At 27.6% G+C, this 26,026-nt stretch overlaps 1 protein-coding gene and 1 long non-coding RNA gene across 2 annotated transcripts; one reads left to right on the forward strand and one right to left on the reverse strand.

The window, feature by feature from the left end:
* Nucleotides 1–676: 676 nt before the first annotated feature.
* Nucleotides 677–13,087, forward strand: LOC107437709 (pyridoxine/pyridoxamine 5'-phosphate oxidase). The gene is made up of 7 exons (XM_043046021.3): nucleotides 677–822; nucleotides 1,403–1,550; nucleotides 3,265–3,364; nucleotides 6,133–6,186; nucleotides 6,372–6,500; nucleotides 7,130–7,206; nucleotides 10,331–13,087. Exons 1-7 carry the CDS (start codon nucleotides 711–713, stop codon nucleotides 10,494–10,496), a joined length of 786 nt encoding a protein of 261 aa, XP_042901955.1. The 5' UTR covers nucleotides 677–710; the 3' UTR covers nucleotides 10,497–13,087.
* An 8,386-nt stretch (nucleotides 13,088–21,473) lies between these two features.
* LOC147804076 (uncharacterized) lies at nucleotides 21,474–25,503 on the reverse strand. The gene is made up of 2 exons (XR_015429247.1): nucleotides 24,964–25,503; nucleotides 21,474–21,895 (listed from the first exon to the last, which is right to left on the reverse strand). It is a non-coding gene; the product is annotated as an uncharacterized LOC147804076 (long non-coding RNA).
* Nucleotides 25,504–26,026: the final 523 nt, after the last annotated feature.

Genomic DNA, 26,026 nt, shown 5'->3' on the forward strand with positions numbered 1-26,026 from the left:
ATAATTTGTTTAAAATTAAGTTCATTAAAGAAATAAAGTTAACTTTCTATTCGGCGAGTCTAGTCAGGTTCTGTATAACTTGGCTAAGTATGTAGATAGATTATCTGCAAGATTTTTTTCATAATTTTGAACTTCACGCTGCCATCAATAATTCTCTCCAATTTATTTTTATGAATTCCTACACAGGGGATAATTCCGTATTCTTTAAATCTTCCCTGTATAAATGTGGTGGTGTGAGTTTGAACCAGTGGTTTTAGAAAATACAAATTAAAATTTAATTATCGCCCCTAACAAGATTTCTTGTAGTTCCGAAAATCGATTTCAAACGAAACTTTAGTGCTTGCATTTAATTAAATCATTAAATAAATACAGAAGTGCAAAGCAAAACTTTACCAAAATTCAAAAAATAATAATTTAATTAACTCAGAACAAATATTTTCTATCCTCACTAAGGCACAGATAAAACTTTTGTTTACACTTTCACAAGGCCGGTTTTGTCCATAATCGTTTGCTTAATTAAAGATTCTCCGCTTTCATGAAATGCCATTATTATGTTTGCCCAAATAATAATGATAATTTTTTACGAGATAAATTTATTGAAAGTAATGCATCAGTATAAATTATTATCAGCTAAAAATTATTCTATATATATCTATATATATATTAAATATTTTTCAAATTATAAAAGTAAATATGGCAACTATTTAGATATGCTAAACTTAAAATTTTATCGTCTGCTAAACTTATCAATTTTAAAGAATACAATTTTGAAAACAAATATACAAATGGATATCGCTCCGAAAGATTCAGTAGATTTACGAGGCAAGGAAAAGTTGTTGGTTTTAAAGTCTTCCTGGCTTTTCATTTTAAATTATTGTTTTGAGATTTGGATAAAGTTTATTTATGCTTTTCTAAGAATGTAACTTTACATTATTTTCATACGCCTCCTTTATAAATGTATATTTACTTATACGTTATTATATTCTATTCACGATCTGATTTGATTACTGCGTGAGTAGACCGGCCATTGCCCTGTGGTCAACTAATGGCAGTTCTCTAAATATTTTCATTAAGATCTTCAATTCGAACATTTAAATCTTCGATTTAGTTTATATTACTTAATTTTGACTTATATTTACAGAATTGGGGAGATTTCCGTATCGTGATCTGTGTCAGAATAATCGCCAAGTCTTGGCAACTTTCAGGCAGCGTCCCGCGAGTAATAGTTACCCCCTAGCAAATATGTACTTACACTTTGTTTACATTTACAATTTTAAAATCTATTTGGCACCTTGGCGATAGCAGTTGGTGCGACAGATTAGGATACGAAAATACTCAACGTAACCTAGCCTTGATTTTGTTATTTCTATTTTTATTAAGCTTGGGAAATTGTATATTATAGGTTTAAGAGTTTCATTTGATAACAAGGATGCACTAAAGGATTTTGCAATAAAAGATCCCTTAAAGTTATTTGACCACTGGTTTAACATTGCTCGTAATACAGATAGCATTATAGAGCCTAATGCTATGGCAATAGCAACTGCGACAAAGTAAGTAGCATTTTATTTTCTAAGAAGTTTAGAATTGATTTCAATTATGGGAAAATTTATGTACCGTGATCTGCTGCAAAATAATACCCAAATCTTGGTTGTTGTTGTTGTTACTTTACGTCGCACTAGAGCTGCACAATGGGCTATTGGCGACGGTCTGGGAAACATCCCGGAGGATGATCCGAAGACATGCCATCACAATTTTGATCCTCTGCGGAAGGGATGGCACCCCCGCTTCGGTAGCCTGACGACCTGCGCGCGAAGTCGAGCACTTTACGGTAGCACAGTTTAACGAGGACCAATACCGCACACCCTCGGTTCCTACGCAGACTGATCCAAGTGGTGACCCACCCGCACACTGACCGTAGCCAGTGATGCTTGACTTCGGTGATCTGTTGGGAACTGTGTCTTAACGATCAGTCCACTGCGGGACGCCAAATCTTGGCAACTTCAGGTCAGTGGCCCGTAAAAAACCACGAAAAATATTACAGAGGAAACCAACTCAAATGGTATAACTCGTAGCCACTTTCAGGCAAATCTCTGCAGGTTCTTTCTTTTTTTTTAAATTGCAAGTTTAAAATCCATTTGGCAATTGTAAACAGATCACAAGACAGAAATATCCCCTAAATACTTAAAAATATTTACAAAGATACTATAGAAATAAGACTATCTTCGAGAAAGTCAGTCATTGTTGATGCATTTCTTTTTTCAAATTATAATTTTTATAATTCAAATTATAATTTTCAAATTGTAATTTTGATATGTTCTATATAATTTTTTAGTTAAAAGTACAAAATAAACAAAACTGCAAGGATTTTTCATATTTTTATGCAATCTTTTTTTTTCGTTTCAAAAATCGGAAATTATTATTATTGATAATTTTTTTTTGAGGAAGTGCCCTGCCCTTTTATATTCCTAGGGAGAACTCTGATTATGTATATTTTAGTTAGACAATAATTCAGTAGGCGTGAATGTATTTTATTTCAAAAATGTAAGCTTTAATAAAGATTTAATTATATTTTCTCTTTCAATTTAAATAACAAGTTTTTTTTAAACTTTTTAACTGTCAAATGCTGATTTATTTTAAGGGATTTGTCATTCTTGTAGAAGCCCGGTGGCCGAGTGGTAGCGCTTCGAGCTCCCGTGCCACAGGTCTTGGATTCGATCCTCGGGCCGGGCAAGGAAGGTTGACTCAGCCTTTCATCCTTTCAGTGGGTCGATAAATGAGTACCAAGCAAGCTTGGGAACTAAACACTGGGGGTTCCGTGTTTGGCTGTCTACCTGACTGGAACATCTGCTCCTGCACCCCAGAACCCAAGGTCAAGAAAACTGAGATGGGCACAGTAGGCTTTTGCCCTCTATGGGCTGTTGTGCCACTGAGTTTAGTTTTTCATTCTTGTAGACTTTAGATGCAATAGACAAACTTTATGAACAAGTAATGCTATTGTAACATTTGCATTTTCGATGTGTTGCTGAAATTAATACTCCATTAGTACTTGAAAAGAGTCAGAACCGAAATGTTTTAACATTGTCATTTCAAGAATATTAAAATAGAGAAGTTTGAATGAATTGCAATAAATTTTTACAATGAAGTTGTCTTAGCTCAATTTATTGTTTAAAAAATATTCAAATTTTTTTTAATAGAAAATATAAGATTAATAAATTTTATGCATAAAATACTTTACTAATTTATATATTTATGCTTTTATTTAAGGAGTGGGAAACCTTCAGTGCGCTACCTTCTTTTAAAAAGTTATGGCGAAGATGGATTCTCCTTCTGTTCCAATTATGAGAGCAGGAAGGGAAAAGAAATTGTATGTTAATCAAGTTCTTTTTTTTTTGTGTGTGTGTATTAAGAAGGTTTTTTTCTTCAGTTTCAAATGGATTCTTGAATTAGTTTAATAATAATTATAGTGGTCAATTTTATAAATTAAGAAATTTTTTTAAAAAAATAAATATAAATTTTGCATTTAGAAAGTTTTCAATGAACACTATAAATCAAGAACAGAGAAAAAGAGTTAAGTTAAAGTAAAAAAGCTTATTATTCTAAATATTTTTAATCTCTTCATAACTTTATCTACTTTCAAGAATTTAGCTAATAATATCACTTTTATATTCAATTAAGATGTAATAACATTAAATTCAACAGTTTAGTTATTTTTTGAGAACCAATTTAATTTAATTGGAGTTTCGTACAATTTATATTTCTCCTTCTAAAGCTTTTAAATTTTCTTCAAAAATAAGTTTTACTTGTTATTTTAAATTAAAAAAAAATTATATTAGTCAGTTAAATTAGTTGTATTATACTCGTGAAAAATAATTTTATTAATTATTTTAAAAAAACATCTGAGTAAAATAATAACTTCAAACAGTCATTCTAATGTGAAATCACTCAAATAATATATATTCATAACTACATTGTATTGGTCTGTATTGCAGTATCCTTTGTCAAGGGCTAGTTACATTCAAAAACATTAACATACTAATGATTATCATTCTGAAAATCAGTACTTTTAGTAATTGATCATATAAATTAATTATGAATTTCATTATGGTAATCTTGTTAGTGTAAGTGATGTAAGTAGCATCTAAAATTTCAAAAAGTGATGATCAATTTGTAGCTTTGTCAATCAAAGGAAGTTAAAACTGGTGAACTTTTTTAATTCCATTCTTTTAGTTTATTATAAAAAAGGAATACTCAAAATACATTTATTATGTTTCCTCCGTGATAATCGTAATATATATATTAGTACTATTAACGAATGAATTGTAAAATTTAATGTTAATGAAATAAAATGATAGGTTTTTAAGTGCATGTTCTATCATTGACATTATAATAAAGATTTTAATTAAATAATTATTATATTGTGCTAAGATATTTACTATCATTTAATGTAGTTCACATCAAAACATCAATAAATCAAACAGTTAAAATTTAAATAACCGTAAACCGGGGCGAGTCTACCCATTTTAGTTTTATTTAATTTTCACTATTTTAAATTGCAAATAAAATTTTTTTTACCAACGGAGGACTTAGTTCAGACTCTAAGGAAGATGGCGCTGTAGTAGTTTGATCCGTTTTTATTTATTTGGTGTCTTTTTAACCGACCTGTTCAAACGTCTTTTGAGTGATTTGTATTGAAAATCAGCAAACTTTTAGTTGGTGCTCCGTAAGTATATTATTATTATTACTATTTTCACTTTGGTTAAGTGATAAACTTATCTAAGACTAAGATTACATTAATTTTATATGAAAAAAACCCAAAAAGAATGTAAGTTTTGCTGTTGTAAACAAAAAGCCTGAATTCACGGGGCGAGTCTACCCATTCGTATTTAGTTTTAATAAAGCATAATAATATAATTTAAACTTTGTTTATATTAAAATTAAGTAATTTTAAATGAATTTGAGTATATTATTTTAATTTTGCATTGATAAATTTATCATTAATAAGAAAATTTATAGGTTAAATAAAAATGTAAATGTAAAATATGTTTATTTTACCTATTTTTTCAATTTTTATAATACAAAATTAACTTTTTTTATTTAATGCAAGTTAAATAAATTATTATTTATTATTACAGATGGTTCGATTTTTCATGATTCCCAATGTTTGAATTTCAATTTTGTTAATAATTTTTAATTATTATTATTTATTAATTATTTAATTGTAAATTTATATTAATTTTAATTCATTTTTATCAACAATAATCAGAAAAAAATGTTATTTTATAATATTAATGATTATAAAAACAAAACTGTGATCAAAATGTGATAATCGATCAAATACTCAATTTGTGTTATTTTATAAATAAAAAAATGGAATATATAATAAAGTTATGAATTTTACTTCATAAATATCCTATATAGTAACTAAAATAAAAATTTAATAGTAAAATTTGATTATTTACAATGTTAACATTCATTTTAGTAGAATGGGTAGACTCGCCCCATACGAGAGATTTGTCAGCAGTTCTATAAAAATATACAGTAACAGCGTAACTGTTAATATTTTCTAAAATCGATTTCACAGCTTTAAAGAGGGATAAATAGCGATTCCGAAACACCTATTAAAAGCCTTTTTTCTTTAATATTTACAAAAGTTTGACCACTTGAAAGTTGGCGAACTGAAAAAAAGGGTAGACTCGCCCTGGTTTACGGAATGAATTTCTTTTTGGTAGCAATAAACGGTCCTTTTATTACGCTGAACCATACCATGTATGGTTTAATTTAATGCATTATTGATAAGTTACAAGAGTATGAATAATATATCTAGCTATAAATGCAACTAAAGACTATTTTATGGTTGAAATTTTTATGTTTTCAAACAAAGGTTAACGGCACCAAAATTAGCACTATCTATGAAAATGGGTAATGAAATAACTAAATACAGTTAAAAATATGCTTGATGTTTTTATTCAATTGTTTTTTTATTTTTTATTTATTAAGTCTTGCATAAAATGTACTAATTTATTTCTTCAATAATTATACATAAAAAATTATGAAGGGAATATAACACAAATACATTTGCTTTAACTTTTAGATTCTAAGTTTTATTAAATTGATTCTTTTTGTTTAAATTAGGCTGAAAATCCTCAAGTAGCACTTTTATTCTATTGGAATACGTTGTGTCGTCAAGTAAGAATAACTTTTTTTTTATCAAAAATTATTATGAAGTTGTTTATCAGGTGATACTAGGCTTAAGTTGGTTTATTAGTTTAGTCATCTAAATTTTTTGTTTAGCTTTATTTTTCCTTTTCAGAGTTTAGAACTTTCGCTTATATTATATAGAAAATTAAATATTGCATGTATAATATTTATAGATTAGAATTGAAGGAACTGTAGTTAAACTTAGCGAAAAAGAATCTGAGGATTATTTTCACCAACGTCCTCGAAGTAGTCAACTTTCTGCTTTAGCCAGTCGCCAGAGTGAAGTTATTGAATCAAAAGATGTAGGTAAAATAGATTACATAATTTGGCTTTTGTTAACAGCAAATTAAAAAATATATATTTATCACTGTTTGAATTGTTAAAAATTTTCACTTTAATTTAAATTTTCCCTGTCTTTATCTTGTACTATGATTCTCAACTGGTGGTCTATATAGAAATCACCAGTGGTCTGTAGGAAGACCATCATAATTAAAAAAAATATGTTTTTATTACTAAAACATAGCTTTAAACTGGAATAAATTAAACTAAAATAGGATATATTTTTGTTGCATAGTTACTTTCAAATTAGGAATCATGAACAAGTGCTATATTTTTTATAGAATAAGGTCAGTAAAAAATGTGCCAATAAATTATTTTGCATAAATACTGGGAAGTAATGCACAGTATATTTTACCTTATTTTCTCAATATATGTTTAGCTTTGTAGTTACTATATATTTTTTATTGAAAGATTTTATATTTTTGCAGCATTTATATTTTTGAAACTAAAAAGGAAAAGATTGAATTGATATTGGGTATTTGATCAACAGTGAAATTTAAATATATTTTCATAAATTTGCATTCCTATTAATTTTTTATATTGGATAGCATTGATTATGGTGCAATTTAATTGTGATGCATTTTTTGTTTAGGTTGTGGAAAGAAAAAAAGAAGAATTGGAAAATAAATATCCTGAAGGTACTTCTAAACTTCCTAAACCTGATTACTGGTATGCATGAAGGATATATTTATTTCAGACAAAATTTTAGTTTTACCTACTGAGTTTTATTTTTTAAATCTAAAAAAAAGTAGGATATATTTAAATTCTAAAAAGTTTAATTATTCCCAAGAATTTTTTAAAGCTAAGATATAGAGCTTATGGGGTTGCTAAAATATTTTTTTCCAAAACCTCTTACCTCCAAAACCTAAAACCTAACTGAAAATAATAGTAAAACACTCCTAAACCAGCCCAATCAAGGTCATGAACTTTAGGGCTCCATAATTTCCTGACCATTGACAAGATGGTAAAAATATTATCAGCCATTGCACACCAAGCCACCTTTACTACCCATACATGCTGGTTCTGATTGATTTAAACTAAGTGGGCTTCACGCTACTGCAAGGAATGGAATCCAAGTTTTTTACAATGACATTACATTTCTTTAATTAGTGTGCCATCGTATCTTACTGAAAAAAATATAAGCATTAAATTTGAGATATTTAATAATTTTCATTAAATATTTAAATGCATAAAAGTGAAGCTGTTTTTCAAGTTTTTATTTTTGATTTAGGGCTTATCTTTCTCTATCAAGAAGACTGCGGCTAAACAATGCTATTTTTTAAATTTAACTTTCTGAAATAGGATTGTGAAATTAAATTGCAGAATGAACTATCACTATATTGAAATCAAAATTATTTAATGATAATTTAATAATTATTTGGCATCAAATAATCATTTGATGCTTAATTGAATGTAATATTAATTAGTTATTAATAAAAGTTGCGTTAAATTTTTTAAAATCTTTAATGAGTATCATAAAATTAATAAAAGTTAACTGATGGAAATGGAAAAGTAAATTAAACATAAAGAGAGGGAGGAAATATTTATAATTATATTTAAAGTGAACTTCATGAGCTGCAAACGAGATAATTAAAATAATATGAATCAAAACCTCTTATAATATACATATAAATTTAAATCCATTTGGCAAAACCCCCAGAAATTATCTTTTTTTTTAAATTTTTTTTTTTATTATTAGAAATTCAATATATTGTTTATAAGATCTTAATAATAAAGTGAGAGCAAAATATTTCCCATTATAAGTATAGTCAATGTAATTTTTCACAATGTGAGAAATGATTATTGTTCTGCCTCATTGGATTATAAATCTTAACCGTCACTGAATATTGACTTTTAAATCCTTCAAAGTATTTCTCATATTGTATTAGTGGAGAAATACGTAATTTCAACAATGAGTAAGAACTTACAGCTATTGTTATATTTATAGTTCTGAAACAATGTTAATCAAATAGATCCATTTTTGATAACTCATATAATTTTATATTCAAGTCACAAAGTTTGCTAAGTCACATAGTTTGAAATAAGTGATAAATATTTTTTTTGTAAACTTACGTTTTTTAATGATACCAACTGCCTTTGGCAACCAGCTTTATCACCTTTCAAATTTATCTTGTACAACATATAAACTTTAATGATCACTAAGCCGAATGCTCAGCAATTAATATATTTAAATATTCTAATTCTTCTATCCCTCCTCCAATACTAACACCTTAACTAGTTTTAAAGAATATATTAACAAAATTTTTTCACCATCCATTTGTTGCCTGGGGCTTTTCTCGCTTGGAAGTACTTTGATTTTAATGTTAACTATTTTTAAAAGATGTCTTTATTAAACTGCAGTAATAGTTTTAGATCTATGCTGCAGCTCTTAAATCATTAAAACCACTATAAGTGTAAGTTTAGGATATTTCAGTATAGTAGTAGAAAAAGTATTAAAATTGTTTCCATCTCTGTCATGATTAAAGAAAGCAAATTCATCCCATTGCTTCGTTACTTGTTTTATTACTTCTTTACCAAACCATAGCTTGAGTATTATTCAAGCTATGATTCAAAATAATACTATGTGTATGCTATTATTGATATAATACTATGTATGCTAATAATTTGATATTATACTCTATATATGCTCATATAATACTGTATGCATGCTATTGCTTGAAAAAGGCAAGCTCCATCCCCAATGATTGGTGTGACAGTATGTGGCACCATAGCACCACCGAATATTAAAATTTCTACTGTCATTTTAGAAAGGTTCAAAAATAAATCTAAATTACTTTGTGACTAAGGTTTTTATTTCTATAAAAATGTAAAATTATTTTGAATTAATACTTACCAAATAACTAACTATACAATACAACCTAAATTATTACTTTAGACAATCTAACAAAATGAATAATTATTATATTAATAGATAAATAATGAATAAGATAAATAAATAAAGAATAGATATAGAATAGTCCAATATATAAAGAAATATCTAAGTTAATGTGCCACAGAAGAGAAATATATGTATAGTTACTAATATTACATTACTATAGAACAATAATATAACTATTTCTATAGGACAATTTAAGAATAATTTTTATTAAATGGTATTTTTTTCTAAAAGAAAAGGTTGGACTGAACTAATTGAAATTTTAAAATAATTCAAATTAAACAAATCTTTATCATACTATTACTATATTTAATAAAAGTAACTTAGTTCGTAGCATATACAAAAAGATATACGTACTCATTTATTTTTATTAAAAAATATTAAGAAAATCATTGCACTTATGGACCAAAAGTTACAAGCTGTTTTTAAGAATTATGGCTTTATAGATAATTTGATAGTGTAATTTTGTCATTAATTAACTTAGCATACTCTGCAATATTTAGTTTATAAAACCATTATGAACGAGTTAATTATAAACATTTTCAGCACATCAGAATGTGTTGCCCTTTGCTATTTTTAGCTCCGTGAATCAGATCATAATTAATTATGAAATTTTATGATAGTCAATTTTGAAAAATTTTAGGTTTTTTACTTTTAATTTGGATGCAGCATTCTAAAGCAAACACAGTTTGAAATAGTGTCATATTCTAGGAATTTTTTGTAATGAAGAATTATTTTTTAATTATTATGAAAAAGAAGATAAAATTCTTTCATATATGTGTGTCTATATTTCATATATATATCTCATATATATATAATGTCTGTCAGAAATGAAATTTAAGTATCTTATTGGTATTTTTCTTTGAAGTGAAATGTTATAAAACAGATTTTTTATAGGGGTGGCTACAAAGTGATACCCGAATCATTCGAATTTTGGTGTGGAAGAAACGATCGGTTTCATGATAGAATGCGCTTTAGGAAACTGTCTGATAAGGAAAAAGCTGATGAAAAGTTAATCCATACTGGGGAAAATGGATGGATATATGAATATTTGTCTCCCTAATTCCTAGCTTGTTATGTTTTGTACATGTTTTATATTTTGATACAATTTATAATTGCAATTATAATTATTTCTATGATGTATATTTACACTTCAATTTTTTAAATTTTTTTTATATATTTAGGCAGCTTAAAACTTGCTGTTTCATTTAAGAGTTTTAAAAAAATAATTGTCTCTGTTTTGACTCTTTATCCTATTTTTAATTCTATGAACTGAAAGTTTATCATTTTCTATTGTTAAAATTTAAAGGCTTGAAGCAATATAATAAGTCACATTTTCAAATCTTATTAAAGAGCTTTTTTCATTAAAGAAAAAAACAAAACATGATTTCTATGTTTAATTTAGAAAAAAATTCTAAATTGAAGATTACAAAACATACATTTATTATAATTAGTTGATTTTAATACAACAATAATTTTATAATTAAATGTTAATTTGTTACACTTTCTTTCCATTTTCTGGCTAATTCCATCTTTTATATCTGATATGGGAAGGGTTCTCAAACAAATTTGGGTCAGGGGTTCTTTGAAAATATATTTTCCAAAACTTCTCAAATGAAAATTAATTTTTTTTCAACCTTTAGCATGCGAAAATGTTTATCAATATGTTGTTATTCAGAGTACCAACCATATTAGTCCAGATGATGGCTGTTATTATTCACAGTTTTATTTAATGCATATTTCTACTTAATGATATATTTGTCCACTATTTTTACCCATTTTGAAAACTAGCAATTTTAGGTTATTTTATTAAATAATGAATATTTAATAAATAAATTGCTAATTTCGAAATTAATCCTTGGGTTGGTAATAAAAATTTGAAACTAATTTTAATTATATGGTGATTTCTTCATATAATATATTATAAAAGAGCAATTTGTAATTTTATTTTTTTTATGCAAACGGAAGAAAACACATAGTAAGGATCGCTACAGTTTGTATTGGTTGTTGAAAGGATTAAACAATAATCAATTCAAACTTGCAAGAAAAAAATTTGCTTTTGAAAAATCAGGTGAATTTTTTGAGCAGCATATTCCTGGGTGTTGAAGAGAGAAAGTGTCTTGGGCTATGCTACACAGAATGCGGTTGCTCAATGAATTTTCGGCTACGAGTTTTGTTAAAATCGTAATACAATTTGCTGCTATGGTTCATTTATCAATTTAAATGTTTTTTTTTTATAATGAAATTTCATTATGATTTATCATAAACTAGGAGGCTTCGCCCCCTGCTCGCCAACCCCCGGAACTGCTTTCGCAGTTCATTTCGGATTGCTTCGCAATCCTATGCTCGCTCATTGGATATGTTCTTAACGTCTAGCTTTTGTATACTTTTTTGAACACTGAAGTTATGAAAACCTTTCACTGTAGAAAATTCTAAACCTGTGCATTTTAATATTAATTTGAAATTGCAAACAGTTCACATATTTTTCTTAATCACACTATTCTAAATTTCAGTTGTTGAGAAAAGTAACTGTTGTAAGTTTTGTTTTAAAGTCTTTCCCACCAGAGGGCTAAAACCATTGTGTTGTAAAACAATATGAAATAGTACTGAACGCCTGATGTAAAGCATCGGCTTCGATGAAGAGAATTTTGTGAGAATTTTTTTGATAATTCGGTGAGAATTCACTCGATTAGACATAAGATGCTCACTATGCGCGCCGAAGCCTATCAATTAAAATGTATTAGCGTTTTATATAATATAGATTAGCCATATGATGCTCACTACATGCTCTTGCACGCCGAAGCCAATCAATTAAAAATGTAAACTGTTGCCAACGCGATAAAAGAAATATAATCAGTTTTATTGATACATACGTACGTATAAGCGTTTTATATAATCTAGATTATTCATTTGCCAACACAATCACTCTGACAAGAACCAAATAATCTGCACATGAATAATCAAAAATATTCTGTATTTATTAATGGTGTGAAGGATTTTATCAAATATTTTCTCAAGTTTTAAGTGTTGTTAAATTTTTATTTTCTCAAACAAATTTGTTTATGAATTTTTTTTTCTGGTGTATAATGTAATGTAAAAAAAGTGCTAATAGTGTATGTTTCTTTATTCATAATTGAACTTTATATTTAATTTAGATTTTTGCAAACTTAAAACGCATTTTTTATCATTTGTGCACTGAAAGGATTACATTTACTTTCTGCCAGAATGATTTCGTACAATTAGAATTTGCGAATGGAATAATTACATCATATTTGGTGAATGCATTCATATTTTTTACCATAATTTATATCCCTACTGTGGTGGTGTTCTTCCTAAGAAGGAAAAAAAAGTGCTAAATTTTGATATAAATTGTGCAATAAATTTAATGCTCTTAATTAGTTTACATAAATTACTGCTTATCATTGTCTGTATCAAGCATTTTTGTTCTATCTGCTTTAGAATTAAGAAAGTACTTCTTGTTTCTATAAGTATAATAAAGTATACTTGCTTAAAATTAAAGTACAAAATGCTTCAATTAAGACTGTCATAATTAAGAAATGATTTAGTTGTTGTTGGAACCAATAACTTAAACTAAGATTTATATTTTGTTATCATTCTAAGTATTAGTTTTCAATAAATTTTCATTTTAAATAATTGTTTGTTCCAACTATTCCTTTCTATTCCGAAATTCATATGAATGAAGATCAAATCAGACTGAAATCAAATGGAGTTCTTTTTTCTAGTGAAAATCGATAACTTTCTGAATATAACCTTATTTCAAAAGATTTATTTAAGCTTTAGAACTTTTTATGAATTGAATGTGAGTAAATAACATTACAAATTGAAATCAAATGTTATTCATTTTCTACTGAAAAATACATCACATTGGGTGAAAAATACATACATCATGCAAGATACCCACACACCGCTCCATGTGTCTACAATGGTTCCGTAAATGTTCAGAAGTACAGGCAAGAAGTCCTAGAGCCCTATGTGCGTCTTTTCAGGGGCGCTGTTGGTCCTGAGTTCATTTTTATGGGCGACAATGCGCAACCACATAGGACTCTCATGGTTGATGAGTATCTGGAAAGCGAGGATATTCAACGAATGGATTGGCCAGCCAAAGCCCCTGACCTGAATCCTATTGAACATGCTTGGGATGCTCTTGAGAGAGCTATTGCGATGCGCCAACCTCCTTCCAGAACCATTCTGGAGATAAAAATTGCTCTGGTGGAAGAATGGGAGGGTCTTCTACAAGTCCTCCTTAACTCCCTTAATAACAGCATGCATACTCGTTGTGCATGTTGTTTGTCTGTCAGGGGTGACCATACACCAAACTAGAGGAAACACACACTGTACAAGCCTCACTTTTATTGTCATTTTTATCCTTAAGTTCAGACTACATTGGATTTATTGGCAATAGGTCTTGCCAGTGAATTCATTTTTGTTTTGCATACTTTATTATCATGGAATAAGCTATATCCATACCAAATTTCATTTTTTTTATATTCAGTATTTTTTGAGATATTTGGGAAAATGTCTTCCATGTCTTAATTTTGTCCACCAGTGTATAAATGGGCTTCCAAAATAGCTTTTATAACAGGCAACATGTGATTTTTGTATTTTGTGAAGTCGCAAACTTAGACTTTATAGTTTGATATCATTGACTTTATTAAGTCAATGATTGTTGCTTTAAAATCAAAACCAGCAGGTTTTACTTAAATGGGGGACTAAGAATTTTTTCCACTAACAGTAGGTTTTTATTTGAACCTCTTTCTTCCAAGTTTGAGGATAACATATAGGCAAAAATGTACACTGTTTAGTTACTAGTACCTATCATGAGTTGTTTATTATGCAAGCCAACTCATGTCTGAATTTTCTATTCAGACTAAACATGAAATGGGTTTCCAAAATGGCTTTAATAAGAGGCAGCATTTGTTTTTTATTACATAGCAAACCTAACTGTGTTTTTGAGGCAGTTAAATATCCTCAAATTATTGAAGAATCAAAACAAACAGGTTTCACTTTACTGGGAAATTACGATTTTTTTCCTCTACAAACCCACTTATAGTTTATAGTCTTAGCAGTTAAGTTTGAGGATAACATTTAGACAAAAATACATACTGTGATGGTGTTAATTAGCTCCTATTATCTTTCGTTGATTATTGTGAGTGAAATTTTCTATTCATTAAGTAGTTTGTATCGTTGTATTTAAAGATAGATATATTTCTTGTTGTAATTTTACTGTGGCAAAAAGAATTACATTTTATTTATCACCGTAAAAAGCATTTCTATTTATTCTTACAAAATTAGCTAAGTAATATACCAATATCCACTTGAACAACTAAACTATTGTAAGTTATAACACACTTCCTGAAATTAAACACTAAGTATCACTGTATCCCTTTCCTGATATGCTTAGAAAGTGTGAACATGCTGTTGGAAAGTTTTATTTCACCACAAAGTTTTTATAAAAGCTTGCAAAGTATAAATTGAATTAAAATAAATATTGCTTTGAATAATCATTAAATTATACACTGTTTTATTACTCCATATCTTTCTAATTATTGAAAAGATCAAGATTATTAGTTTTAAAAAAATAAACATGGGCAACATTTATACAACTCTTCAAAATATTCTCAGAATATTTATAAATAATTTCTGAAATAATAATTACTGTTAAGAAAAAATAAGCATTTAAAAAAAATTTGTTGACATAAATTTGTTTTCATTTTTTATAGTAAAAATATTTTAAAAAAAATTTCAGTATCAATAAATTAGGTTGATTCGCTTATAAGCAATATATATTTATCTCTGACAATAATTTTTACTAATCTTACAAGAAATACATGTTATATGCAACACCACAACATATTTATTAAAGTTACTAAGTGCTTAGAAATATCTTCATGGTTTTAAAATCTTTTATTGTGTTAAATGTGTTATTTACAAAATCTTAGCTAAATGTTATTAACACATTTTTTTTTTTTTTTTTAAATTTAAAAGTATACACTACAACATATGTTGTAGTGCATGCACTCGTGAGACTTTTTTTCTAATTTTTATTATGTAGAAAACGAAGTTTGTATTGACAAGTATATCGCTCCACTTCAGTTTCATAAAATTATTCATTTCAAAGAAAATTATTATTAGAATTTTGAAAAAAAGTAGAACAGGGCAAAGCTAAAAATGCAAGTAAGTCAAAAGTTATTACGCATTGTCATTTTATAGTCAGTGCTTACTATTTCTTCATTTCCTGAAAAAACATTAAACAATAACAAGCCTTTAAATTTCAATTAAAACTATGGCCTTTTGGGTTATCATTTTTTAAAATTGCTTATCAAACATTTTTAAATGAGAGAATAATTTTAAAAAAAAATTTCTTTCAAATGTTTGGGTTTTAAAAAATATTTTTACTTATTTTTATTCCTGGCGAGAATGGAGCAGCTGATTTATTCACAACTGGTCACAATAGGAAATTAATTGGACTGCATATTTGACAAATCAAAATTTTTTTTATATAACACCATTGAATCAGTTTTTTCTCATTATATAAATAACAAACTTATGGCTGTAAAGATTAGGGGGAAAATTTTACATTCAATACTGATATTCTAAAATGCTTGAATTAAAATTAATCACTAGTAACGAAACAAGAATTTAGGAATATTTTAAAACAAAGTTTAAGTTACACATATTTTTTGTTGTTAAATATAATTGTCTACTATGCATATAAAATAAAGAGTGCTATTAATATAAATTTTTGCATTTACCTGTCAACCTTTAATAATTTTACATGAAAAAATAACCACAGTCTTTGAATTTGAAAATAGATGTTTAAAGCAATAAGATATTAAAATGCTTCATCAAATTTTTGTTACTTTCTTCTAAACAATGTATTATAAATATTTGACACCATTAAATTTCTTTCTTATTTTAACTTAATTTAGTATATAAAAGTTTTGAAAGTTAAAGTTAGTTTTTAAAGTTAACCTTCTGTAAAATTATAAATATGAATGAGAGATGGAGGAATTATGTTTATAATTAAACAACAAAATTAAAATTTTAAGTAAAAAAAATTATTTTGGTATAATTTAATACAAATGAGATAAAAAAAATATAAACAGAAATTATCTTTAAAAAAAAAAGCGATTTAAATAGCAATTTAAAGTATGATTTAAATCACACCAACCCTGGCTACAGTAAAATATTTGTTATAAAAGTTTTTTAAAAAATATTTTGTCTTATTTCATTATTAAAAAAATAGTAAAGATTTTACTACAATAAGAGTAGAAACAATTTTATTGTTTGGACATTAATGAAGCAGGAGTTATAGTTATTGATCAATTATTTCTATTTATTAATCTGTACTTCAACATAAAAAGGGCTATCTTTCTTTTATATGATTCTCAATATTTTTAAAGTTTTTGCAGTGCATTTCAACAAATAGAAGCTATAAAATTTAAAAACTTTTTATTTCCTTCAATTCAATCATACTTTTATATAACAGAATATACATGTAATTATTAAAGAAATGTATTATCGAAGTTCTAATAAATTAATAAAAATAAAAACAGTTTAGCCTTTTTATTAGCATGCCTTTTATAACAATTCAACCAGTTAAGGTTTCTAAAAAAGTTTGTACAATAATTCTCTTGCTGAAAATCTTTTCCACACACGACAGAGCTGTCGTAAATGTAAGGCATTTGCCAGAGTTTTGCCTGCATTACAAGAACTCTAGTCAGTCCACATCAGCAATAATAAAAAATTATCATTTATAATATTGGTAAATCAAAATTTGAAAAGATAATACTTTAGTAATAATAATAACTTTGGTCTGTAACTTTAAGTAGAAATCTACAGAGTTTATGAGTTATGAATTTTCCAAGGGGCTTTGTTGAAGAAAATATTTAAAAGGGCTCAACATAGTTTAGCAACAGTTCAAAATAGAGTAACAATTGAAAACATTAAAAAGTTTGTTGTGTAATATAGGAAAGCAATCAAGTCCTACCTATAGCCAGCATTAACAATATATATTTTCAACAATATTTAATATGAACTAAGTTGTACAATAAGGGTACATAACTTTTAGGAAGAACAACTAAGAAAACAAAATTAGCAGTTAGAAAGCCAAAATGAATTCAGTTTCTATATCATTGATTTCTTAAGATTTTCTTTAAAAAAAAAAACTTAAGATTTAAAACTTTTGTCTCATCTTAACATTTTGAATTTAATTCTCGAGTTTTTTCAAAAGTTATTAAAGTTAATTTGAAAAAGAGTTATAAAGTATTTAATGATAGCTTTTCCAATCAATGTTTAATTGCTAGGGACAGGGTTATACACAGACCATTTGAGGACCACAGACTGTACTGTTGAAAGATAATATACTTCCTAGATACGATAGAAGGTATCTGATTATTTACTATCTTATTAATTTTGTAGTTTTTTCTCTTGTAAATCATTTATAATTTAGAGAAAAAATCATTCTTTTATTATACAAGTGATAATAAACATTATATATTAGATATTTTATTTACACAATATGAATCACACAACTAACAGAATAAGAATTTTTTTTTAAATTTAAAAAACAAAGAATTATTGATTTGTTTGAAAACACTAATTAGTCTCAAATGATTAACATTGTTATTAAATAATCTGTGTAAATCAAAAAAAAAAAAAAAATTCAGTCTCGGAGAATAAACAACACAAAAAAGTAATTTTTTTTCTCGCTTTTCTCTATCCAATACAGCCTTGTTTAACTTAGTCAATTAGTATCTTCTTTTTTTAACACAATGTAATGTATATTTGGTGTTGTACAGGTAGGTGGTGTTTTTTTAGTATTGGTATAAGTTTGATAATTTGAGCTGCTAACAGATTCATCCGAATCACCTACATCATCTTCGCTGTCGTCACTATATGTACTCATTACAAATGAACGCAACGCTGGAATATTAGTCAATTTTTTTTCTGAACCACTTGCTTCGAGTTTATGATTTAAGCAATGCAAATTGAGATCTTCTTCTGCAGAGAATTCTTCTTCACAAACGTTGCAAGGAAAAATATTCTCTTCATCATGTTTTAAAAGGTGATCCATAAATTCCGATTCATCATGAAATAGTCCTAGACAAATATCGCACTCATAGAGCTGTTTAAATTTCTCATTATTGTTATGTTTACGACGCTTATGATTAGAAAGATTATAACTGTCATGAAAGGTTTTATAACATATATCGCAAGTGTATGCGTCAGGCTTATTAAATTTTCGTCTACGCTTATTAGATTCGTTCGTTTCTTTAGATAGCTCAGAATCACCATGTTTTTTGCGTTTGTGCCTCAAAACATTAGATCTAGTGCTAAAACGTGTTGAACATACATTACATTCATATGGTTTATCACCATTATGATACTTGCAATGCTCAACATAAGTTTGACGCAAAGTAAAACCTTTATCACAGATATCACAATAAAAAGGCTTTTTATTCATATGGGACATCTTATGTGCATTTAATTGAAAAACTTTAATAAAACTTTTATTACACTGATCACATGGAAATGGCTTTTTGTCATCATGAGTATATTTATGGTACTTTAAAGTTTTTAAATGTCCAAAACCTCTGTCACATTTATCACAAACATAAGGCTTTTCTTCTTTGTGAACCCACAAGTGCTTATTTAGGTTACTTTTAGTTGTAAACTTTTTCGGACATACATCACAACTAAATGGCCTCTCGTTAGTATGCATACGATAATGATTACGGAAATCATAAAGCCTGTAAAAACGTCTGTCACACTGGTCACATGCATGAGGTTTTTCGTCAACGTGAATAGTTCTAATGTGTCGCTTTAACGTTCCTTTATCGTAAAAACCTCTACCACAGATTGTACATTCTTCAGGCCTTGCAACAACATGATTGATTTTATGTTTTCTCAACGTAGACTTCTCCGTGTAACCTTTACCACAAACATTACAAACAAAAGGTTTCTCTCTTGGTTGCCCGGTTAATTCTTCAGTGTGAATGAGTCTATGCCTCATCAAGCTACTATTGTCACATAAAACTTTGGTACAGACTTCGCATTTGAAAAGTTTACCTTTTGGATTACGATTACGTTTTTTCTTCGGAGGAGGGTCATCGTAATATCCGGGATCATAGGCTTCGTCTTGGTCAAGATAATCAAAATCAAACATGGTTTAGTTTTAACTTGTAAACAGGAAATCAGTATAATAGTAATTATATAACAATTAGGTTAGTTAAAGGCATTTACGAAGTTTACTTCTTGTTAGATGCTTATTACGTACCATAATTCATTAATTGGGAGTTGTTCATGTAAGTTTTCTGATAATTTAATATAATTTTAATCAAATATGTAATACAAAATAACAATAACGTAAACAAGTTGATAACTGTAAAATGGAATAGAAAAATATTTATGCTGTAAAGGCAAGTTAGCTTACAGCTTGTTTATAACGAAACACGTTTAAAGTCTCTTATTGGCTAGTTTAAACCACGAGATTTACACTAGCCAATGACAGATCGTATTGAAGCATTACTCTCCTTTAAGCAATAATTTAAAATGGTCATTCTAGCTTGCAACTTGCATAAAAAATATAAGAGCCGCTTTTTATGTTCGCACTGTCTTGAATGCCCGCCTATTTTATAACCCTAGACTTTGGCGATCAGCTGAAATGGGTGATTGCCAAACTAATTCTATCGCCAAGAGCTTGGATGCCCGATTTTTTTTGAGCGTGGTGAAAATGGCGAATACGTTTTATAGCTCAATAATGTAAGCAATTGTTAAGAATATCTTTTCATGAACTAATAAGATAGGTAAATTCCTATCCTTTAAAATCTCGTTCACCAGCCCCAGTGTATCTTTATGTCTTACGTTGAAGCGATGAAATTGCACGTTATGACCATAATTTGTAGGAAAAGAAATACCTACAAGAATATCTGTTATTAAAGATTTGTGCTGATGCTGGGTAAGTATAAGTGTCACATTGCTTAGCAAAATACTCCTTATAGTGTAACTATTTCACTAACTAGTCATTTGTTGTTGCTACCTCACTGCTTAACTCTATAATTAGTATGTTGTGCTGTTGCTTATCCTCATAGATCTTTAGTCAGATCAACTCAATAAAGTTGTTGATAGGTATGTACCTCCTACATATTTTTTATTTGTACATATTTTAATCTCTTGCATTATAATTAATTAGGTATCTTTCTCATTAAATTATATTTATGTGGAGTTGGTAGAGTTTTTTTTTTTTATTCAAGCAATTTTTTGTGCTCCAGCTCCTATTTATTATATTGGTTATAATGGAATGGAAGTATATTGGAATTAGTGAGTGAATTGAATTTTCTTGAATATTATTTATTATTTGAAAGGAAATATGAATGACTAATAAGTTATACTTTAACTATACAAAGTTGAAAAGAAGCCCCTTTTTTTTCTCTTTTGAATAAAAGGTTAAATTAATAGTATGTTACACCCTAAACTTAAAGTTACCAATAAGAAGTTATCAACTTTCCTTGATTTAGCAAGTTGAAGCCAAGCAAGCCAGTCATTGGCAATTTTTTTATTTTTTTTATTCTAAAATGAGAAATGAAAAATCAGAAGTATTTTGTGGCGTAACTACCACTACAAATATTAAATACCAAATCAATAGTATATAAGACATGTTAACTCGATCCTATCTTGAGGTACCTTTTGATAGATGAAGGTTGACATAGTCTAAGATTAATTCTCCCACAATTTCTTTCCTTATCAATGAGCAAGAAAAGTATTTTTAGAATATAATTTTGCAAAAAAGAAATTAATTGCTTTTGTATTTTTCAGCTATTTTATTGCTTCAACTCTTTATTTATTCTGTTTTTTAAATTAAAAATCAACTGAGGATGCAGATTACAACAGTTTTGGCTATACCAATCATTTCAATTAATGTTATTATAATGCTTTTTTAAATTTGCTGTTGTGTTTTTGTCAGAGTGTTGTGTTTTGTAAAGTTTTGAAAAATTCTTGGAATTAATCATGGACTTGGTAATTTAAAATGTAGATTTTATTATATTGCTAGTTTTTGAAATTTGGATTACATGTGCTAAAGTTTTTATGCTTACATACTTCATTATTTGTTTGATGATGCAAGAATAACATTACTACTATAAATGATATTTTTAAATTAATATTAAAATTTTGAATAATATTAAGAATTCATGAATCAATAATTGAAAAGAAGAAGTTCTGTTGTATCACAATTTGTGCTTCATGTTTTGTTTATCCAGTTGCAATGCTTTTAGTTTTCTTCCAGGTTGTTATGATCATCAGTTATTGTGATGCATCCTTAAATGTAGAGAGAAGGCTCCTTCATCGACTGAATTTTCAACCATGCTGGCCTGAGAATTATTACGATTTCCAGGTCAGTGCTTGTTGAAATTCCAGTTTTGATCCGTCGTGTCCAGTTTTCTGTCAAATCAACATTAAGAAGGAAGTTATGATATTGAATAAGTATACATTTTAATTTGTTTTAAAGATATATTTAATCTTGGTTTGTTTACGGAGTTAATATATTACGTTGTACTATATTTAATATTAATCTTATCTATTATTAATATTTATAGTTTTATATAAAGAAATTTATATTAAAAATATATGTATATATAATTTATATGTATTTTAATATCTTACATAATTATTAATATGGTATCTCATCAAATTTTGTTTCATTATTGTCGGATCATTATTTTGTTTGTTATTTTTTAAGCATTTTTTGTGGTTAAAAGTCCAAATTATTTTTTGTTTCATTCGTAGTGAGTAAAACAATTAATTGCAAGAAATATGAAGAATTTCAATGTACTTTTACTATGTCTTATTGCCTTTATTAAATTTTACATACATTAAAGTTTTAGATTTTGTGTTTACGTTTTTTATTATTTGTAAGATTCTGCTTATTAAACATTTCTGTAAATGACATTTTTAAAACTAATATTATAGTTCAGAATAATATGGAGAGACTAGTATAGAATTTGAATAGTTGAGAAGAAGCACAAGTAAGTAGCAATTGTATCACAAATTGTAATTTGTGCGTCTTCGTGTTTTGCATATCTAGATTTGTTGCAAGTTGAGACTTTCTTTTCATCAACTAATCAGGTGTATCCTTTAAAAGCTCCTTCAGCATGTCTTTGTCTTAAATGGGAGTGATGAAATTGCTTGTTATGACCATAATTTGTCGGAATAGAAATACCTACTGGAATATATGCTATCAAAGATTTGTGTTGATGCTGAGTAAGTATAAGTGTCACATTTCTTGCCTAAATAATTGTTAGTGTGACAATTTCACTTGCTAGTCATTTATTGTTGCTGCCTCTCTGCATAAATCTAAAATTGGTATGCACCTCCGACATATTTTATATTTGTAGATATTTTAATCTCTTACATTATAATTAATTAGGTATCTTTTTCATTGCATTATATCTATGTGGGGTAAAGCAATTTTTTGTGCTTCTAATTATTATATTGGATATAGTTACTTATAATAGTATGAAAATATGCATATTTGAATTAGTTACTTGTGTATATTGAATATTATTTGAAAGGAAATATGAATGACTAATAAGTTATACTTTAATAATACACGGTTGGGAAGAAATCAGTTTTTTTTTCTCTTTTGAAGGTTAAATTAATATATTACACCCTAAATTTAAAGTTACCATTAATAAGTTATCAATTTTCTTTGTATAAATATCTTCAAATGGTATAAAAAATTGTTTTACATTTTATTATATTGCTAGTTTTTAAAATTTAGATTACATGTGTTAAAGTTTTCTGTTTACATACTTCATTACTTGTTTGATGATGCTATGATTACATTACTACTATAAATAATACTTTTAAATTAATATTAAGAGCTCATTAATTTTAATAATTAAAAAAGCACAAGTTGTGTTTCATGTTTTGTATATGCAGTTGCAATGCTAATAGTTTTGTTCCAGGTTGTTATGATCATCAGTTAATGTGATACATCCTTAAATTTAGAAAAAAAGGCTCTTTCATCCACTGAATTTTTAACTACTCTGACCTGAGAATTATCAGAATTGCCAGGTCAGTGCTTGTTGAAATTCCAGTTTTGATTCTTCAAAAATTCTGGGTACTCCAAATCAACATTATGAAGGAAGTGGAAATATTGATTTAGTATACATTTAAATTAGTTTTAAAGATATATTTAATAATGCATGGGTTATTTACAGAGTTTATATATTATATAGTAGTATATTTTATATTGACTCTATATTAATTTGATTGAGTTAAGAAAATTGATTCAGGGTTATCTTCATAGATATAATGCTTTTAATTTTTTTTTTTTTTTTTACAGATTATTACAATTTTCAGGAATCTTTTCATGAGTGGAATTTTAGAACTTAAGTGACTTTTTTGTAAGCTGTACTGTGATCGTTTTCTTCTAATTAGAAGAATCTGTTTGCTTTACTATTTATAAAAATTTATGCTAGGCTGTAATTAAAGTGTAGAAAATTTAACAACAATTACTATGATTTTTCATGAACATTATCAATTAGCTCAATATCAATATTATCAGTATCAATATTTTAATATGAAATGCAAATGCATACTAACAATGTACCACAAATTATTTTATATATATATATATATATATATATATATATATATATATATATATATATATATGTAAAATTTTCTCTTTCCATAATGATTGAACAAAAGTTCTAAAATATTTATTAAAAAAATTTATCAGGGCCATGAAATTCAGCTAATTATGGAGCAAAAAACCAGGGTTGGGAATTTTTAACTTAATTTTTTCAGTGGTAAAATATTTTGGGCAATTAATTAAAGTTGTTTTATTAGACTATTTAAAAAGTATTTCATAAAAACGTTTTCTACCATTAATATTTTAATAAAAAGTAAGAAATTTTCCTTTTTTCTATACATTATGTTAACAAGTCTACTTACAAATATAAATGTATTGGAAGCATATGTATAGGAGTGAGTTATGCTGGCTGTTTGCTCCTCAGTTCTATACATAAAAATGCTGTTCTTCAGAATTATATAATGTCCTTTTTCCAGGGTAGGTATATAGTTCAATTACTTATAAATTAAAGATATCTTGTTTTATTTTTCTCTTGACATAATGAAAATTTTAATATTAAAGAACATGGAAATTCTTATGAAACTTTTAGGCATAACACAATATACTTATAAATAATGCAGTATTGGATAAATGCATTTATTACTTTAAAAAACTTCAAAAAAAAAAATAATAATATCGAATCCCTGAAAGAACCGATTCAGGTTTTTTCAAGGAATGGGTTTTTCCAATTTCGTCTGATTTTGTCTTCATTTCTTTTAATTTTTGTAGTTTAGTCTTGCTGCATAAATAAATACCATAAATTTTATTCCTAACCAAGCCATTAATAATAATTATTTAAACATTTCATTATCTATGTCATTAGTCACAAGTAACAATACTATTTTAAATGAGAGTAAAAAGGTCCAATTACCTTTGTAGGATTTACCTATTCTGTTTTAAAATAGAATTATAAAAAAAACTGCTAAATGTTTTAACGAAGAATTAAATTATTTATTTTAATTCAAATAAAGTTTTTTACTTGGTTGTTGTTAATTTACGTCGCACTAGAGCTGCACAATGGGCTATTGGCGACGGTCTGGGAAACATCCCTGAGGATCATCCGAAGACGACATACGATCACAATTTTGATCCTCTGCAGAGGGTATGGCACCCCTGCTTCGGTAGCCCGTGAAGTCGAGCACTTTACGATAGAACATTTTAACGAGGACCACTACCGCACACCCTCGGTCCCTACGCAGACAGATCCAAGTGGTCACCCACCCGCACACTGACCGTAGCCAGTGATGCTTGACTTCGGTGATCTGCTGGGAACCGTGTCTTAACGATCAGTCCACTGCGGGACGGTAAAAATTTTAATAATATTACAAAATAGCATACAATGCCTTTTATGTAGAGTTTCATTAGAATGAATTTATTTGTAAATATTAGTTAGAATATCTTAGAATATTAGACTTAGAATATTTTCACATCCTACGAAAAATATAAATAATAAGGAATAAAAATTCAAATTATATTATCAATGTTTGAATTTCCTTATAGGTGTAATATTCTAATTTAAAAAAAAATTGTTCATTTAAAATTAAATTTTACATTACAACCGAAATTTATTGTAACAAAAAGTTTAGGACCAGATATCAAATTCGTAAAAGTCGGCTCCGAAATGCTATTGAAATATGGGAAATGTTGCAACAAGTTTTTACGGATTCGTTATCGAACTAATGAATGAACAACCGGTATAATAATTAACGTTGTAATAATACACTCAAGAGCCAAAACATTATGACCACCTCTTAATAACGAGTTGGCTCACTTTTAGCCCGTAACACAGTTGCAACCCGTCTTGGCATGGATGCCACAAGTCCTTGGTAGATGGCCGGAGACAGATTGTACCAGATGTTTAAGCAACGGTCACACAAATCCGAGATATTGCGACTCAGTGGTCTTTGAACTCTGAGCTGCCGTTTCATGACATC

The sequence above is a fragment of the Parasteatoda tepidariorum genome, chromosome 9 (genome assembly GCF_982258835.1).
Source record: "Parasteatoda tepidariorum strain Cologne lab strain chromosome 9, Ptep-v5.0, whole genome shotgun sequence".
NCBI classification, from domain to species: domain Eukaryota; kingdom Metazoa; phylum Arthropoda; class Arachnida; order Araneae; family Theridiidae; genus Parasteatoda; species Parasteatoda tepidariorum.

Excerpts from the sequence above, each read along its gene's own strand:
- LOC107437709 (XM_043046021.3), top strand. The coding sequence starts at position 711 with ATGCTAAACTTAAAATTTTATCGTCTGCTAAACTTATCAATTTTAAAG. Across the intron at positions 823-1,402 it reads AGATTCAGTAGATTTACGAG|GTTTAAGAGTTTCATTTGAT; the intron begins GCAAGGAAAAGT and ends TGTATATTATAG. Across the intron at positions 3,365-6,132 it reads GCAGGAAGGGAAAAGAAATT|GCTGAAAATCCTCAAGTAGC; the intron begins GTATGTTAATCA and ends TGTTTAAATTAG.